Genomic DNA, 20,412 nt, shown 5'->3' on the forward strand with positions numbered 1-20,412 from the left:
CACAATTCAGGGATGCAGCCTGTCCAGCCTTAGGTCTGTTTTCAATTGTGTCTGTGTTAACATGTGAATGTCTGAGAAAAGTCCTTCTAGATAGTTCATATCCAGTGGTGGCGACCGCAAAACAGACATCCACTACTCTTGGCCAAGTGTACCAGGCGTGAGTGCTTTTCAGAGGGATTTCAGTGAGTGATTTCAAGACCATGCTCCAGTCAAAGAAAGAAACAGAATTCATTGCCACAGGATTAGGGAGTGTGGGGGTTAAAGAACATTGCCTATGTACATGCTACCTCTGAACATAGTAGGATCAGGGGGGAGAGACATCAGGCCACCATGTGCACAAAATATATCTTCAAACACAAAACAAAATGAAAGAGAGAGCTTCAGGCATCACTCCTGAACAAGCCAGCCTGTGAACAACAAGGGGAACCCCAGCCCCATCAAAGGATGACGCGGCTGTGAGGGCCAGTCACTCAGGAAGCGCTTGATTCATTCCACAAGCTCGTCACACTGTCCGTCCACCCTCCTTGTGCATCCCTGCCACAAAATGTAGAGTTGTCTCTGGCCAGAAGATTTCATCATAGTCATTTTTGGGTGGAGTGAGACTCAGTTCCAAGTGAACATTTCCCAAATGATATACCCTGGTGGCTCACATGCACTTCATTATTTTCTATTAACAATGGAAATAAATTTTAATCTTTTGCTGGCTAGTGCTGGCCTCTCGTGACAGCAAGGGAATTAACCTGAATTATTTCAGTGTCTGCAAAATTTATTACAAGATTTTAAATTATGTCCAAATGTATGTGCGTATGTGTGTGCATGCACACACGCATACGTGTGTGTGTGTGTGTGTGTGTGTGTGTGTGTGTGTGTGAAGTTCTATTTTTCATATTAAAATATCTTAGGCTGTGAGGTACCTAGGGAAGCTTGCCAATTAAGCTAACTTTGCAAAAATTAGTGGGTTTGATTCACAAATTCCACCACATGAAATCAGACGTGAGTTGTTGATCCTGTCTATGGAAACCTGTGCTTAAACACTGGCTTTTACACATACTCTCTCTACTTCTTGAAGAATAAACTACATAATGGATGGGAAGATCCATTTGGTTCAGTCAAGGCTTCAGGTTTAACTTCCTTCTCTGTTCTCTGATGGATGATGACAACGCCGATATTATTCCATTCCAAGGAGTAAGGATTTCTACATGTTTTAAGACGAAAGGAAGTAGAATGTGCATTCCAACATCATCTCACTCCCAGGCCTTCCCCTTCCCCAAGCCAACTTCTTTCCCCTAGTGAGTATTTCCTGGGTCATGAAGGCTGACCCTTTCCATCTGGAATCAATCAGTCAACCCCTGACAACTTCCTGAAACACCTCACTCCATTTCCTGTTCTCCCCCCCTCCTCGCTTTCCCCCCCGGTTTGCTTCACTCTTCAAAACTGCAGGCCACAGCAGCTTAATGTTAGAGGGTCAGACACAGCTAGACTCCAAAACACTACACAAGGACACCTTTGACCTTCAAAAATCTTTACATCTTAGCTAAACAAATCAAGGTCAACATTTCTTACCATTACCTTGTTAACTATTTGTATGCATCTTTCCCATCGACTCTTCTGGTCCTGCAACCATCCAGTCACTTGTTACTTGAAGATCATAAACCCATCTGCTTTGAAAACAGCACTTTCAGTCTGGATGAAACATGCCGTGTGGAGGTCCCTCCAAGCCCAAATCACCAGTGATACAACAACCATATGGACCAAGATTCCTTACAATAGGACTCCTATGCCTCATCCGCGTCTCTTGTCACCTAAACGTGACATCTCATCTTTTCTGAGGCTATTGCTCTCCTGGCACTGCCATTCGGCTGGCACAGCCCAAAAGAATGCCAATTAGGAATACAAATGTCCATAATTTGTGAGGGATGGACCCCGGTGTTTGCTGCTCATACTAGTGACAAGTTCCATTTATTTCTCACTGCTGATGTGTCTGTATTTCAGCTCAAAGCACTCAGATCCGCACAGGTTTTTGTAGATGGTGACCCTCCTCAACCCAGGCACTTCAATTTCAACACACAAACAGTAAGCAATTCAGCCCTCTCAAGACACACTCGAGCCAAAGTTCTAGGAAAGGGCAGGTGAGATTCACAGTAGAAGTAGACTTTCCCTTTTGCTATTCCTGATTTTATTTTGATTGTCGTCTCTAATTTTTGGCGAGCTAGCTCAGGAAACAGATCTAGCAGACATGTGATTGTTGGGTCTCATTCTTCCTCACTTTAAAAAAAAAAAAGATTTATTTGTTTTATGTTGTGTGTTGTCTGCACGCATGTGTATGCACTACGTGCATGCTCGGTGCCCACAGTGGGTGTCATGTCCCTTCAGACTGGAGCTACAGATGGTTGTGACCCGCCATGTGGGTGCTAGGAACTGAATGCTGGTCCTCTTCAAAGCAGCCAGTGCTCTTAACTACTGAGCCATCTCTCCAGCCCACTTTTTTTTTTTTTTTCTAAGACAAGGTCTCACTAAGTAGCCCTGGCTGGCTTGGAACCCACTGTGTCCACCAGACTGGCCTCGAGTCCACAGCTATTTGCTTGCCTCTGCCTCCACGTGGGTCTATTTTAAGTCACTTAATGATAAAGCAGGGTTAGCAGAGAAAGAGAGACACAAGTAAAATACTGGTGTGGTCCCTTAAAGAGCACAAGGACAGTTGTAAGAAGAGAACCTGTAAGTATTCGGGCAGCTTCTTACAAAGTAAGTACACATGGAAACCGATTGCCTTTTTCAAATTCTATTTTTTTTTCTTCTTATAACCCTTAAGATAGCCCCATGTTTCTCACCCTAATAATTTTTTTTTTTCAAGACAGGGTTTCTCTGTGTAGTTTTGGTGCCTGTCCTTGATCTCACTCTGTAGACCAGGCTGACCTTGAACTCACAGAGATCTGCCTGCCTCTGCCTCCCGAGTACTGGGATTAAAGTCTAGCACCACCACTGCCTGGCGTTCACCCTAATAATTTATACCAAGCAGGAGCTGAGTTCTTTCCAGCTCATAAAAGGCCACTGTGAGATCGACCCTTAGAGTGGCACACCCATTAACCTGCCTGCACAGGTAGTTTTCCAATAGCGGAGTGGTTTCTTTGGTATCAAAATTAAACATGCAGCAAGTAGATGTCTAAACAGACGTATCCCCCTCCCTTGGGTGATTTTTACACCTCCTACCCACACTTTTGTAACTGACTCTATTTCTCCTTCTCAAAGTCCCGATGTATGATTCTGTTGATTAACGTTAAGTTGGAGGAATGGCCTACCTAGTTAGTCCTCTCCTGTCACCCTTCCTCACCTCATGCCCAGGTGCTCCTCCGATGGAGCCTACATGAGGATGATAAAGAGAGGCGTCAGGAAGAAAAATGGGTGCGGAGACTAAGTGATTTGCTCTCTGAAACAGACAACAATCCCATTGTTTGTAGCCAGGGAGAGAGAGTAATGACTCTGGTTAGAAGCCTGCCCCACCCCCATCCTCCCCCCTCACCCATCTTTAAAGGGCTGGCTCTAAAATCACACCAGATTCTGCTACTAGCCAGGCACCGGCTCCTGCCATTTCTGGGAGGGTCATACTCTCAGCTCAATGTGGGGCCTCAGCAAAGCAGGAACAGGAGGCATTTATAGCTCGCTCACTGCCGAGGCCTCTCTGGTACCCATACCTAGGAACAAACATACATGCGGTGGAATAAAATGGTCTCAAAAATTCCCGTTGTTCTGCCAAGTATGGGGTTGGGGGGGGGACCTTTATGACATTCTACATCTGGAAATGGAATTAGATTCATGATGTGCTTTTCCCTTATTACTGTTCGGTTGCTCTATGTGTTATTTCAGCTTTCCCAAAGCACAACTGTATGTGGGGATTTTATATTCCACCTGTGGAAGGGGAAAAGAGACATGGAGACCGTTACAGTGGGAAAGAATCGGGGCAGACTCCTGGCCATGGAAGACAACCTAACCGGGAGTCCACGCTGTAAGAAAAAATACGCATTGTGTTTTTAAGATGCCGGCTAATTCCTGTCAGTGACGAGGAGAGTCCAGCGAGACAATTCTGCCTGAGCCCACATTAACGCTGCCCAGCCGAACAACAAACTATTTGGCTATCACAGTTTGTTTCTCCCTACCATCTTATTCTTGGCACACATGTTTTCAAACCAGAGTTAAAGTCTAGATTCTTCTTTGTTGGCTGCACTCTGGGGTCCCCCAAATTACCTTTAAATGCCTATCCCACAAATGTAGATTTTTTTTCATAAAAAAAATAAATATTTAAGTATTCCCATGACTCTTAGAAAGAGGCTTTATTTTACATTCTCTATAGGTAAAGTTTCTGGTCCGTGAAGTATCACGCTCCAAACACGAGAACACAAAACTGGTTGCCATAGAGACAGACAAGAAGGATTCTGGGATTGTTCACGCCAAGAGCTGCAGCATCAATGACAAGATACTTCATAACTGACCAGACAGTGCTGTGTTTCAACTAGCCATTGAGGGTTTTATTTTATGGATATAAGTGTTTGCCTACATATATGTGCGTGGTGTGCACTGTATGTATGCGTCCATCAGGTTTGCATTGAGCTTCCCAGGCACTAAATACTTCAGGAAGCCTACATGGAGGATGGAGCAGAATAAATGAAAGACATTGCCAGCGGCAGTCCCTGTGCAGCAATAGATGTTTTCATGAAGATTTCTAAAGCTTGAGTTATACAAGTTTAGGCCACTGATAGGATCGGCCTGTGTACGTACGTGTGCACGCACCCATGCAGGTTTTGGCAGGCAGCGAGTTCACGTGGTGGCAGAGGACTACGCCAGGTGCCTTCTGCTCTTTGAGACCGAGTCTCTCAATGGTCTGGAACTTCACCAAATAAGCCAGTTAACTAGCAGTGAGCTTCCAGGGACCTGCCTGCCTCTGCCTCTGCCTCCCATATCACCGCCGATGGGGTGAGCAGCGTGCCCGGCTTTTTACTGAACTCTTGGAATAGGATACAGGCCCTCATGCGTGCCAGACAATTTCTCGACTAGCTGAGCTATCTCCCCAGCGCTGTCCTGACTTCAAAGCAAAACAAAACAAAAGCCCGGAGTCAACCTAAGCAAAGTCCTGTGCTCACCAGTCTTCGGCTGCTGTGTTTTGCCAAGCGTGGCTTCGGAATAGAACTTGTCTTTTTTTTTTTTTTTTTTTTACATCATCAAATAGTTTACTTCTTTTTTTAAGCTTACTAGAAATGTTTTACGTCACGTTTTCTTTTAAAAAAAAAAAATCCGGTTGGATATGTAGAGAAATAAAGAGGCAGAACTTTTTTTAGCCAGCTATTCATGACGTCCCTAGAGAGGCCATAGTCCATTCATCCGCTTCACAACCCTCAACTCCCTTCTTCTCGAAGGCCACAGACACTTGCCATGCCACCCTACCTCACTCTCCTCCATCAATCCCACTGCTTTTCCCCATCAAAACCGAATGCCAAGAAGGATGTTGTAGTCAAGGGCAGTATTTTACTAGCAGAAGTTTTGGGAGCCCCGGGGGAGCCGTATACTAGCATTTGATGCAGTTCTTTGTTTGACTCCCCAACCCCCTCCCACCTCACTTTCTCCCCCAAAGGACTTCATGAGTCACCTGCTGTCCATCAAGCATCAGAAGCACACAGTCTTCTCCCATGCAGTTTTAAAAGCCATGCACTCCTTCCTGCTGCAGAGGCCAGAAAGCTCTGGTCTGCGCTCCGGAAACTTCTGAATCTGATTGTGCTAGAGTGGGCATGAGGGTGGGGTTGAGTGCCTAAGTTTTCATCCTCTAAGACATGTGAGCATTCAGAATTTGTTTTCACCTGTTTGCAGTCTGGCATATCCGTTCCTAAAAGTTACTTATGCGACTATCGATTTGGACATCCGTCCCCTTTCTCCCCAAAAGAACTCAAAACGCTCAGAAGTGTGAGTTCGTCAAAATCGGCATTGCCCTGATTCTTGGCCTCATTTGAGACACTGAATGTCAAGAGGTGGAAAGCAAAGGCTGCTCCAGCAGAACAACGCTTGAAGGAGCTCATGGCACTTCCCGACAAAAGCGTTACATAGCGGGAAAGCCCCTCAGCCCCTCAGAGGTTTTCCCCAGCTCCAGAGAGATCCCTGCTGTCCCAGGGACTACCTGGCTTGCTTTATGACCAGATCATGGGCTCAGCTGCTGATCAGAGGGGCCCCAAGTCAAGTGGTTTTCATTATGTGTTTAGAACTGCGGCCTGGTAGCACGGCGACTTTCCAATGGGATGGGCTGTGAGATCACCCAGCAGCTGGAGCGGCTCTCAGACCAAGAGGTTTTCACTGAAGAAACCTGCAGGCAGCTGGGGCTGTATTAAATTCGTCCCATTTGGAGTTAATTTAAACTCTCCTTTCCCTCTTCAACGGGTGTGAGAGAAACATTCAACGTTTTTTATTTAAGGAAAATAGATGGTAGTGCCATTAAAAAGTTTTATATAAGAGCTAGGGGTTTAAAAAAAAATCATAAGGGGTTGTTGGATAACTGTTGGCCCTGCTCCAAGACATGAGCAGCCGTGGCCTTTGCTCCTGCTTCATTCAGTCAAACAGACTAATGGTGAACACCCAGCTGCGTAGACGAGGTGTTTTTGTCAGAGAAGCTAATTTCCCCATCATTCTTGTGTGGCTGAGGCCTGCTGCAATGTAAACAGGAGGACCATCGCATTATCCAGCAACTCCATGGCTGTCAGTCAGTCCTTACCCTGGCAAATCTGTATGTCCAAGGTTTCGTTCTCCCCGGCAACATATACTTCCCACTTCAAAGTCTGACAGGCCTGCCATAGGCAAGTTCTTCCAAAGCATCAACCGCTCCCCCAAAGCCCCTGTAAATATCCTCGAGATTTCGACCTTATTTTGTATGAATAGATGCAATCCAAGAACCAACTCAGCTCCTACATCTTTCCCCACCAAGCCTGTAAATAACTTTTCTTATACTAGAAACTCACGTGTCCTTCTGTAGTTAGTTACATCTTCTCTCCCCCTCCCCCCATTTTTTTGTTTTTTTCCTGAGATAGGGTTTCTTTGTGTAGCTTTGATCATCCTAGAACTAACTAACTAACTAACAGGCTGGCCTCAAACTCACAAAGACCCTCCTGCCTCTGCCTCCTGAATGCTGCGATTAAAGGCCTGAGCCACCACTGCCTGCCTACATCTTATCTCTTAAGGTCAGGGAGGATATGACTTCTGGATGGTTCTCTGCCCCGCATAAAGATACAAATTAAAATGGACATGACCCAGAGTATTTGCTGAGCTTATAAGGTTCAGAAACACACACACACACACACACACACACACACACACACACACACACGGTAAAATTTTGATTTTTGTTGTTGCTGTTCATTTATCTCATTAAGAGTCTGTTGGAACTAAAAACAAATCATTTGGTGGAACTTAAAGGAACCGAATTGGGGAATAATTTGAAGACATCTGGAGTCCCCCTCTTTATCTTAATATTTACCCTACTGTGAGCCCACTCTACATTTTGAGTTGGAGGTAAGACACATATCAAAGAGACCAACACCAGAATAGCTTAAAAGAGAAGCTGGCTGGCCGGGCGTTGGTGGCGCACGCCTTTAATCCCAGCACTCGGGAGGCAGAGCCAGGTGGATCGCTGTGAGTTCGAGGCCAGCCTGGGCTACCAAGTGAGCTCCAGGAAAGGCGCAAAGCTACACAGAGAAACCCTGTCTCGAAAAACCAAAAAAAAAAAAAAAAAAAAAAGAGAAGCTGGTATTGCCCCTAGGATGGAAGACACTCTAGCCCTCTATAGAAATGGGTACCCAATCTTGAGTGACAGATCTGTTGTTATTATTGGTAAGCTCTGTAAACTATTGGGAAGAACACCGTCACTTACTGTTGTTACACTCACTGACCACACAGCTGAGCTCCAACAGACACCACTAAGACAACTACACCGTGCAACCCCCCTCCCCCACAAGAGCCCAGAGAAGTAGACCTGGGCTCTGGCAGCCACTCAATCATTCTACTTCCTGTATCCCACCGAAGGCGGAGATGGCTTGTATTTGGTTGCCTATGCCAGGTCTCCAACACCTGCCTGGGACTGTTTAGGAAAACATAAAATATTCTCTGTGATATTTGTGGGTGAATAACTGATTGAATGACAGCATGCAGGTTTTCACTATGACCTGGGACAGACACAGCCTGACTATTGGTGATGGAGACTTGGCGGCACTGAGCCCAAAACTGTTGTCAAGTTTCAACTGTGCTTTAGAATGTGCGTGTGGTAAACAGCAATGTGCCTGACTTCCTTTCCCCGACTTGACATTCCTCTGCATTTAATAACTGCCTATTCTCTATTCATATGGCAGAGAAACAAGGAATCAGGCTCATTCTGGCTTAGCTAACATTGGACATCGGTGTTCTGCCTTTCTTCAAGAGTCCCTGGAAACCCTAAGCTTTCTCTTCTCCATCTTTTTTTTCCTCTCTTAAAAATTCAGTGAATAACAGTGTGTTGAGCCCTACAGCGTGCCTGATATGTGCAGGTGAGAAGCAGGAAATAACCAAAGCATACAAACTACATTCAAGCAGCATATGTTGGAAAGACAGAGACTAGTTTTCAGAAAATATGGCAATGATCAGAGGTTGTGGAGAATGGTGCTTTGGCCCAGGAAGCCATAACCCTGGAGAGTCAAAAAAAAAAAAAAAATTCCCCAAGAAAGTGACATGCACATGTGGTCCTGAAGGATGAGGAATCAACAGTTAGAAGGCCGTGAAGGGTTCTTAGACAGAGAAGAGAGCATGTGAGAAGATGCCCAAATGGACGTGGAAGCAGTGGGGGGTGGGGGGTGGTGAACAGTGGACAACAGGCAGGGGCTTCCTGAGGTGGCTGAAGTGGAAGATTTGTCTGAAGTGAAGACACTGAGGAGGGTCTCTTTTCAGCCTTTCAGATCTGAGTTTTGTGCTGAGAGTTAGTAAACATCCATGCAATGTTCTAGTAGATCACTTGTCATTAGAGCTGAGAGGGGATCGGACTGGGAAAGAAAGGAGGGGCCCATCACAGGAGAGAGAGATGGGTTTGCCAGACAGGAGGAGGAGGAGCGACATCTTACCAATGAAAGAGGAGGAATGAATCAGGGGCATATGCCGAGCTCTGCTGGAACATACACTTATTAGTCATTGAAGAGAAGAAGCCCAGGACAGTTAGAACTTTAGCTATAGAGCCAAAGAGGGTGAAGGCTAAGGATGTGGAGTCAGACGTTACCTGGGAACAGATGGCATTTGCAAGCAAGAGAATGGCTGGGAGATCGGGGTAGGCCTCATGCAGACAGAGTGCTGTAATCAGGGGCTACTTTACACTGAAGATGCTGTGTGGTACTAGAGGATTCCATTTCTTTAGATCAGGAGCCCGTGGCACCTTGGGACCTGTTCTTGGGAATCTCTGAATTATCAAGAACTTTATGCAAATGTAGTTTCATGTTGGCACAAAGGCTGCAGCCTTTACCAGATTCTCAAAGGGATTGGAGACAAAAAAAGGCTTAAGACCCATATATTTCCACAGATAACTGTCATCAATTAATTACATATCCTACAGTATTTAGGATCTGAACAGAACTGAGGAAGAGATGGGGTCAGTCACAGAAATATGTTTCATGTCATGATCTAGTCTTACTCAGTGGTTTGCGGAGGAAGGGGAGTACAGAGTCTAGGATCTACCAATGATAAGAGAGGAGGAAGTATTTAGCTAGTTCCTGGTTTTGCTAGAAATGCTTGTGTTATGTTCAAATCTACACAAAAGCATTCTTCCATCAAATATGTATCTGATCACTAGCAGAAGTTACTTTATTTGAGGCAAAGAACGACCACCCTTGCCACTCTGTGTGATACATGTAATCCAGTCCTTTCTCTGGAGATCACTCTCCCACTACCATCCCACTACCGTCTCTAGCTTTCTGTCACGTTTGAGATTTAATCACATTTCTCGTGACAGCACATAGGCAAGCCTTTCTTCATCAAAACCTCCCCCACAAAAAAGAGCTCTTATTAACCGTTATTCTCTTCACAGAATCTGAGTAGATTCTAAAATTGCCAGGTCACACATCTAATGAGGTCCCAGCATCTCAGATACATAATGAATTCTTGCAACTCAACAATAAAAGAAGGTCCCAGTTTCAAAATCTTCCAAAGGAGATAAACAAGTGAGTGCTAAGTCCATGTCAAGGTATTGGCATCGCTTTCCGCTGTCATGGGGGACTGGCAGATTGAAACAGCAATGAATTACCACCCTAGAGCTTTTTGGGGGGGGTCATTTTAAAGATAAAACCAAGGCCTGGAGAGGTGGCTTGGCAGTTTAGAGCACATGCTACTCTTGCAGAGGACCAAGCTCAGTTCCCAGCACCCACATTGGGTGGCTCACAAGCTGTCTGTTACACCAGCTCCAGGTGATCCAACCACCTCTTCTGGCCTTGGCACGCACAGCACTTACATTCACACATACAATAATGAATAAAATAAATCTTTTAAAAAAAATAAATAAAACCGTGAGGAATTAGAGAAACTGGTGTCTTCACACATGACTGGTAGGAATCCAAACTGGTGCAGCCACTGTGAAAAAGAATTTGGCAGTTTCTCAAAAAGTTAAAGATAGAGTTACCCTGTGATCCAGAAATGCTACTCCTAGCTCTGTCCCCAAGAGAACTGGAAACATATGTTCCAAAAACAACTCAATATCACAGAAGCGTTAAAGGCACAAAAACACAAATGTCAGTTAACTAAATAATGGGGAAGCAAAATACTGTCCGTGCAGACAATGGAATAGTATTCAGCTACAAAAAAGAATGAGGCACTGCTGCCTTGTGGACCTTGAAAACACTACGCTATGTGAAAGATGCCTGAAAATATTCAGAGACTTGATTTACATGAAATTTCCAGGACAAACCCATAAAGGCAAAAAGTAGATTAGTGGTTGCAGGTAACTCAGAGGAAATGGGAATTAGGGAGCATAGGGTAATTTACAAAGTGACGAGAATGTTCTAGAATCAGTTGTGATAGTCACTGATAATCAGGTGACAATCACAACACTGTCAATGTGTTAAGGCCGCTGGCACACACACGCTAAAGTACTTAGGATGGCGATGTGCGTGGTACATGTCCTTCACCTCAACTTAAAGTCAAAAGGTAGAACAAAGTTGGCAAGGGATGTTAGGTTGGCCCTGGGAATAACAAGATCCCGGAATTCATAAGCTTTTTTGTAGACTGCTTGTCGATGAAGAAGTTGAACTATGCTCACATGGGCTGAGGCTTCCTGGTGACTCTGATGTCAGCAATGTTAACTCGAAGCCAGCTAAAGCAAAGGACAAAGTAACCCTCACTCATCAGAGGCCTGAAGAATCGAACAGTGCTGGTGTGAGTTTGTCTCATGAATATATTTCTAAAGTTGCGGGGTGGGGGTAAAAAGCCAGGGCATTCCAGTGGACACTCATCACATTTCTTAGAGCCTCTTCAAAATAAAAGCCGTGCCATGCGCAGTAGAGTAAAATACCCTAAGCCAAGCTGCCTGCCTCTTTCCCCCAGGCTTTGCTCCTAGGGGCAATTTGAGATTCTGGTAATATTCACTTTTCTTTAGCAAAAAAAAAAAAAAAAAAAAAAAAATTTAACGATGTAGTAATATTTGGAACCCTGGGTGCAATAAATTTCCGTTGTGCGGGACCTTCCTGTGGATTCCCAAGAAGACTGACTGCATTTGTTTCTATTTGACTTCTTATGAACCAGCAGAAGAATCTGAGTGATAAAGTGGAGAGCAGCACCTTTTTAAAGGGAGCTTGATGATAGCATTAAATCTTACCATTACAACCGAAAAAATAAAATGTGTTGGTCGCAGCAAGATCACTGGATGCCATGATGTGGTTTGGGAAACAGTAAATGCAAGACTGTTTTCAAAGCAGTTTGCACTGGCCTCACCAGTGCCCATCATGCCTACTAAGTCTTTCTCTCTTCTGTTTTCTTTCCTTTTCTCCCTCCTCCTCCCCTCCTTTCTCTCTTGCTTGCTTTCTTCTCTTTCAGAGACCCCCCAGGCAGGCAAGCACCCTACCCCTGAGCTACACTCCAGGCCCCTGTTAGTTCTTCAGAGGCTCTGTTCCCAAGCACCCTGTCAACACTTGGCTTCGCCATAGACACTCTCCAGCAGACAGGCAAGAATGGACACACAGCTCCTGGCGTCTGGTACAGAAAAAAAAAAAAATGATTGCCCATTTCAAGGCCACAGCAAAACACAAACCCAGCAGCTTGGACACTTGGATGCCCATGACCTAGGAGGTCTGTCACCAATTCTCCTAGTTCCAACATCTTCCTAGGAGTGAGGTCAAGTCGCCTCACCTTCTAGAACCTTCCCTCGCTTGAGGCATGAGGGAAGCCAGCCCTGTTTTTCACCTTGTTGCCTTGAGCTTCCATGCCATGGCTTCATACGTTTTTCATTCTCTATGGGGAACAGAGCTCCACATACTCAAGCAGTCAGGCACGGATGGCTGACGAATCATTTGTTGAGTTCAATGCAGTCCTTCAGATCATCAGGAAGGGAGCCTAGCTGCTGTCCTTACTCCTGACTCCAACCCAACACTGTGCTCTAGCTCTGTTTATTAGCCATCTCCACAGCACATCAATGGCAGGGGTGATGAAATCGGTGGCAGATTTCACTGTCAGGCAGCTGGGTCACTGTCCCCTGGGTCTTGTTGTCATGTTACGGTCTTAAAGTGACCATGGCTGCCTGGGTTACTACCTTCCAGCAGGCTAAGAGACCGCCGAATAGTTAACCGTTAAAAGAGGAAGACCCGGGCTGTTGCTTGCAGAAAACACACAGAGAAGCAGCTTTGAAAACTCCCAAAGAGGCTGAGTATCAAGAACATGGCCCCTGCTGCGGGCAGCTGTGAGTGCAAGGGGCAGCCTGAGGGCTGGAAAACAAATCTCCATCCCAGGCTGGTGCCTCTCCCGAGAGGCTCTGGCAGTAGAGGCAGAAAACCTAAACACTCCAAAATGAAAAAGGCCTTCATCATGGTAGAGGGAGGTTATCATCGCTGCTTCTTTTGTATGGCTAGCACTATCAGTGAGGAATGGATCTGAGGAGAAAGAGAGGGGGGGGAGAGAGAGAGGAGGGGGGAGAGAGAGAGAGAGAGAGAGAGAGAGAGAGAGAGAGAGAGAGAGAGAAGAAGAAGAAGAAGAAGAAGAAGAGAAGAGGAGAGGAGAGGAGAGGAGAGGAAGAGAGAGGAAGAGAGACAGGGTGACTTTATGTATTTGATAGGTGTGATCCTGGGGCCCCTTACCTGGAACCTCCTCATGTCCCTTGGGTTTCCTGCTGTTTTCAAACAGTTCTGATTGCACTTCAGGAAAAATTTTAAAAAGAATCTGTGAAGAGAAAGCAATGTGTTACTTCTTTTTTTTTTTAGTAAACATTTTTTAACCAGAGACTCTATCTGTGTTCTATTAGATTTGATTTGAGGGGGAAAAAAAAAAATAGGCGATTGTGTTTCAGGTCTGGGGAATTTCAAGCAGCCGTGCCTGGGAGAGGAACACTGTTGACCCTCTGCAATTTGCAAATTTGGATGTTTTCAATGGCAAGCTCAGAGCCCCCTCTCTCCATCACGGTGGGGGACTGTTAAGTGGTTCCCAATCTGGACTCCGGTCTGCACACCCACCCAATGGCCTGAAATCTGTACAGCCTTCAGTCTGCAAGAGAGAGCTCGGAACGCAGCAGTGACCTCTACTGTACAGAAAGTATTGCTCCCGGGTAAAAAAAAAATGACAGGACACAACCCAGAACTCAGGACTCCTCAGGTCTGGGCCTCCCACCCAATACCAGCATGCTCACATCCGAAGGTGGTCTCAGAGTGTCCCATAACAACATGTGCAAAAATCATAAAATAGCATATAATTATCTAAAGCTCAAGTCCACCGGGCAAGGATACCCCAGGCATTGATGATTAATAGCAAATAGGAACGACCTCTCGGTCCCTCTGGAGACAGTCCAGAGGAACACAAATCACGATCCATGGTTATTGTTTGTAAGACATGATTTTTCTTTTTCGAAGCCCATATTCCCTTCAATGGTCTGTGTCCTTTCAAAACTGGGCATTTCGAATCTGACAGTTGCACCAGCCAAGAAAAAAATAACAAAAAGAACCTTTGCAACAATTTGCCTCATTCTTATTTTAAAATTTTGTTTCAAAATACAATAAGTTTTTCATTTATTTCACTTGCAGAGTTCTTTTCCTTAAAAAAAAAGAAAGGAAGAAAGAAAGAAAGAAAAAGAAAAAAATCCAGCTTTCGCAGTGTTGAAGTCCCAGGTGAGCTAGGCCTATTTCCCTTTCTGTTACTATGACAACGAAATTTTACCGCAGTCCCAAGGTCCCTTCAGAACTCTCGCATCTACGCCTTGAATTAGAACTTTAAAGGAAAAGATATACATTTTCCCCAGGATTTACCAACAAAAAAATAAGTAGAAATCAACCAGTCTTAGGAAAATTCTATTTTAAAAGCACCGGTTGGTGAGATGATCTCGACATGACCTTCTGCATGTTTTTGTTTTTGTTTTCTTACAACAAGCACACAAAAGAATTGGAAAGCACTCCAATTAACTCTATGTTTCACGAAAAAAATAAACCAACGAGAAGATGCCAGTAAGCAGTAACAAATGGAGGGGAAGAACTGGTCCATCTTGTTCCTGAGACTCTTAAATCTTTGTTTGCTGAAAAACATTTGGCTACACACTCTCCAATCCTATCTGTGAATAAGGTTGGGTGCAAATTTGGAAATGACGGTTAAATATTTTTGCATTATTTAACATCTGGTTTGGGTTTGTCTCTGGGGCCATCTTGTATGGAGGGTATGTGGGAGGTCAGGCATGGCTTTCTGTGCCATGGAGGTGTGGGAGTCTTGATCAAAATTCTCCAAAAGGACCAAGGGCGAAGTAATCAGTGTCCAAGCACTGTGCACAGTATGGCACACTGACAATCTGCCACAGCTTTCAAAAGTGCAGGGAGTGCCCGCCTGTGCTCACTTGGGTGGGCTAAGAAGGAGAAAGGCTTTTGTTTTAGTCCGGGCTGGACAGAAGCAAGCATCTTCCTTCTGGATGGAGAGATGTGTCTGCATTTGCACCCTCATCAGCTCCGACCACTTGCAAACCTTTAAACTGCTCCAAGGATCCACAGCAAACTTGGCTTGCTCGCCGCCGCCACCGGAGCCTCTTTCCAAATGAGAGCCCCCATCCCACACCACATTTGCTCCCCAGCACACACCTGCCCGAGTCATTTATCTCTTTTCCCCTCACGCCAAAGCCAGCTTGAGTGCATCTTCTCATTTGCTCCTTGATTTTTTCTGAAGTTTTGCTTTTCAACAACTGGCCTCCAGATAATGCATTCTGTGTGCCCTGCGTGCACTTCCCCTCTCCTCCCCCACTCCTGTTCCAAAAAAAAAAGGATCTGGTGAAAGCATTAATGTTCACCGAGCCATTACTTCGAGCACGGTGTGGTAGGTGGGAAAGTGCGAAAGAGATAAATGTTTACATAAAATCCAATTGATTTAGGGAAATATGCAGCCTGGTGAAAGGCTTTATTCATTTTAAATTAGGACCCTAAACAGTTCTTTGGATGGAAAACCCCCAATTTTGAATCTCTTGCTTGTCCTGGGGCTGAGTTTGCAGCCTATGCAGCAAACCCCTGCATACCAAGGATTTAGCATTTGGCTCACAAAGGGGAAAGAAGCCGTGGAGAAGAGTAGTAGGGGGAGAGAGGGGAAGATGGAGGGATGCTGCATTATTAAATATATAACTGCTAGGATGGATGATAACATTAGTAATAAGTACTGCTGTGGATGTTTTTAACATGTGAATTTAAAAATTAATTAAAAGAAATTCTAGAGTTTACAGACATTGTCAGATCTCGCTCAATATTTTATTTTACTGATGTCTTCACACACACACACACACACACACACACACACACACACACACACACACACACACACACACCTTTCCCAACTGCTGCTTGGTACAAAACTCTTCACTATCCATATCGTATATTAGCCACAGAGAAACTTGCAAGGAACAAATTCTCTCAGAATCCCTTGGGTCTCGATTCCTCCAAAACCAGAGGTGCCTGGAGAATGTCAGCCCTCTCTATTCAGAAACAGAAAACCCCAAAGAATTCCAAGATTCAGATCAAATGTGCCGATTCTCCTTAGAATGGGAGTGATTTCCACTTTCCCCAAACAAGAGTGATGATGTGAATATTACAACCACTTAGCACACTGCAGTTCGCCAGTCTTCTGACTGCATTCCTAACGAGTGAGACCAAACAACAGTTGGGTAGCCTTGCTTTGGGAGAAGGAGGTGTGGGGATGTTGAGTCAACAACCAGACTGCAGACCCTGCCATTCCAGCCGGACTCCTGGGTCACTGAGGCAGTATCATGTCCCAGAAGGCTTTGCTTCACTCTAACAAATACCCACTGGAAGTGAGCTAGCCTTGGCCACGTGACCACACTATCCCCCTCCTCAAGGCCTTAGTCTCCCTGACTATTAAAGGAAACATTTAACTTTATTATTCTAGAGTTCATTGCAACACCAATGTTCTACGATTGGGAAAAATAAATAAAAGACAGAAGTTAAGAGCCTTCCAGAAAGAGCTACTTTGGGGCAAAGAACCTACTGATGACCAAAGGAAAAAGAAAAGAAAAGAAAAGAAAAGAAAAGAAAAGAAAAGAAGAGAAGAGAAGAGAAAAGAAAAGAAAAGAAAAGAAGTCATTAAAGTCCACATATAGGGCAAGTTGCACCCCTCTGACCCGTAAGATCTTTTTCTGCCTTCCTGAGGAAAGGGAACGTGACTGAAGATCAGAACTCAGAGCCCTCTCTAACCCTGCCCCCTTCTGTATGATGAATGGCTAAAGGATTGGGGTACACCAAAGCAGAAGAGGAGATTAATTGTCATGTCTCTAGGCTGGTTCTCCTCTTGTCCTACAGAACACATTCTAAGACTCTGAAGGGATGCCTAAAACCATTAGTAATACCAAACCCTGTGCATTCTCTGGATTCCCATATACATGTGACAGTTTAATTTATAAATTTGGCACTGTAGGAAATCAGCAATTCCTAATTCATAAAATTCAACAACTATAACAACGTGCTGTAATGAAATTTTAAATCCATGAGTTGTTCGTGTCTGGAATTTTCCATTTCATAATGTGGGGGCATAGTTGACTGACACCTGGAGAAGTGAGGCCATAGAGAAATAGACACTATATTGTGTACTTGGTACACAAAGCATCATCTAAGTCTTGGAACAGTCCTTCCAGTGAAGAGCCATCTCATGAGTTGGGGGAAAAGGCCTCAAGAATTTGAGAGAAGTGTCAGGGACCAAACAGGGGACACAAAATTGGAACCTGGATCTTTGTGGCAACTAGCGCCATCTGGTGCTCTCTCTTCCCCACACTATGGTGATGGCTATACCATCACCTGAGTATACTTTAAAAACATGAAAGTACACATTTCCAAGGGTCAGCAACATGATATGTAAATCACATCTCAGTAAACCTGCGAAGTGTATCTTCCTATAAAGCAGTCTAAATGAGAAAAGAACAACAACAAAAAAGAAGAAGAAATGAATGGAGTAATGAGGAGGGAGGGATCTGGCTTCTTGAAGAGCAAATACACCCAAGAAGAAAACATTAGGTCAAAGACAGTTACCAAGGAAAACCCACTTGACATTGAAAACCTCTTCTTGACTGGTATGACCAATGTGTTTCAAGTGTGTTCTGGATGTCATGAAAGGTCACACACACAGTGGTAAAGGTCTTGACTTTTCAAAGCACACAATCAAACCATTCAGGTGTACTTGCCCCAGCGTTTCAAATGACTCTAGAAGCATCTAGATGTCGGTCTGAATCAGATCAAAGCATATTGCACAGTATCCAAGAACTCCGTCTTTCCCCTTCAAGTCTCTGGGATACTGGGATAGTGTGCATTGTTCAAGAACACAATGGAACTCTCCAATGGCCCAGACTTGTCCCAACCATCTTGAATAGAAACTGAAGTTCAAACTAACCATACAATAGAGGTCAAAGCTAGTGTCCAAAGGTAGAGGCAGACGTACCACAAAATTCACAGGAAGGACAACTATTGGACATTCTTTTCAGACTCTAGAATTTTTACCACCTATTTGAAAGATCACAGCCAGTGTCCTGCCTCTCAGACTTTCTGGAAGAGACTGCTCAGTGTATCTCCAATTTTAAATCTAAGACCTAATCCTTTTTTTCTTAATTTTTTAATACAAAACGTTGTCAGTCAACCACCATAGAAAGATTCAAGAAAACTATACAGAGATGCACATTGAAGAGATGCACCCTAGTAACAGCTACCATTACAAGGAATTATACTCTATGTAAAATGAATCCCTCTGAAGCTTCATTTCTGACCCCTTCAAGTGAGAAAATTTAATTTCTAGATTAGAAAGAGCTTCTGTCATAACATAACCATGTCTCATACACCACAGACAAGATGATACCATATATTCTGTAAGGGCCAAGAACAATGGTGCTGTGTCTGCCATAATGGCCACATAAGCAGGCAGACTCTCTAAGCTGAGCCAGACATCTGGTTACTGTTTCCTCGCAGGTCATGTAGGTACATAAAAATAGGTGTCCGTTGATCTTTTAGGAAGACACCTTTTATCTGGATTAGATATCAAAACTTTTTTAAAAGCCTAATTAATTAAAATGCAGTTGGCTTTCATTACTCAAGCGCAATTCAAAAAAGACAATAGCCCTTTTCCCTTAAAGCACTCTTAAAGTATTCCAGCTACTAAATGTATGGATGTCTTCATTGGAAAAGGAATGGGCAGATGCGCTCTTCTCCTAGGATCTTTCCAGGTGGTCTCATCCTTCAGGGATCTGGCAACCCAATCTCTAGTACCAAGGTGAGATGTTGTGCTGGATGGGCACACAGACAGGTCTACTGCTTCATCTTGAGAACACCCTCAAGATAGCTGACCCTGCTTGTAGTGGTGAGAAAGCCTTCGTGGGCATGGCTCCCACTTGTGACTAGTGATGAACACTAGGATTTTCTCTTTAATCTAGATCTTTGTTGTCTTTTCTCGGCCTTCCAGCAACAAAAAGAACAGTTTCTTCCAGGAGAAAAGCCCCCAGAAGGCTCCAGATTCAAGTATCCTAAGACTCAGCCTCGGCCTGAAGATGAAGCAACTTGACAAGCCTGATCCCTAAGGAGTCCACCCAGTGCCCTGAAGATGTCAGGACCCAGTGACAACTCTGACAAATGTCAGGAGAGACTGATAGGCCAAACTCCCAATGGTCTCTTGTTACCACCCCAAACAAATTGTGGGTGGAGCATGGGAGAGGTTGGTATTTGAGGTTGAAGTGACTAGCATGAAGGCCTATCTCAATACCCATGGGTGGGGAGTGGTTAATGAGGGGTGGTTAGACCCATTTTTTGTAAGCTAGTGTTCTATCTTCTCCATTTACTTAAGAAAAAACATTTAAACTGTAAACATAATACATGAACAGAGAGAATGTATGTCTCTGCTCTACTCAGACATTCCTAAGAACGAAACACATTATTGTTAACACTGACTTACCTGGATTGTTTCAGTGAAAGGTTACTAGGATTTGACTTTTTAAGCTTACAGGGAACAACATTTTTGATACCAGGTTTCACTATGTAGCTGGCCTGAAACTCACTTCCTAAATCAGGCTGGCCTCGAACTCATAGAGATCCACCTGCCTCTGCTTCCCAAGTGCTGATTAAAGGTGTACACCATCACACCAAGCCTACAGAAACATATATATGAGTTTCTCTGTGTAACAGCCCTAGGTGTCTTGGAACTCACTCTGTAGCCCAGGCTGGCCTCAGACTCACAGAGATCCACCTACCTCTGCCTTCCAAATGCTGGGATTAACAGGGAAATATTTTTAAGCAATAATTTTTCTTGATGGGAATCAGAAATATTTTAAGAAACAATTTTTCTTGATTCCAACTATACTCAACCTCCCTAAGCCCTCCTGACTCAAAGTCTGTGGTGACAGTAATAATAAGGTCCTATATTCTTTAGCTCCTGTTACATTACTTGCCATGCATGGTTTCATTAAACCCTCCCAACTTTGAGTAGGCATATTAATGTCCCGGTTGTATGGAGAAGCTGAAACACTCTCAAAAATTATCAGATAAATTATCCAAGGTGGAAAAGCCCACAGAAGAGTGGGATAGGAGGCCAAGCTCCAGTGTGTCTGTCACTTAGCAAACTGTCACTGCACAGGGAGTTTGTCTAAGCTCCCAACACACTGGCAGGCAGCTCTTTGCTTTGGGGACACACGCCCCCTTGGTCTCCATTGGCACCGTCATGTCCCTTTCTTCTGGA

The 20,412-nt window shown here is 44.4% G+C and overlaps 1 protein-coding gene across 1 annotated transcript in view; it reads right to left on the minus strand.

Annotated features, from left to right (window-relative positions):
- Ebf2 (EBF transcription factor 2) overlaps positions 1–20,412 on the minus strand; it is a 195,228-nt gene that overhangs the window by 46,313 nt on the left and 128,503 nt on the right. The window contains exon 7 of the mRNA XM_037208440.1: positions 13,317–13,398. Coding sequence (XP_037064335.1) covers positions 13,317–13,398 — 82 coding nt within the window. The remainder of the gene's footprint in view (positions 1–13,316; positions 13,399–20,412) is intronic.

Source organism: Peromyscus leucopus, chromosome 9, assembly GCF_004664715.2.
Source record: "Peromyscus leucopus breed LL Stock chromosome 9, UCI_PerLeu_2.1, whole genome shotgun sequence".
NCBI lineage: Eukaryota > Metazoa > Chordata > Mammalia > Rodentia > Cricetidae > Peromyscus > Peromyscus leucopus.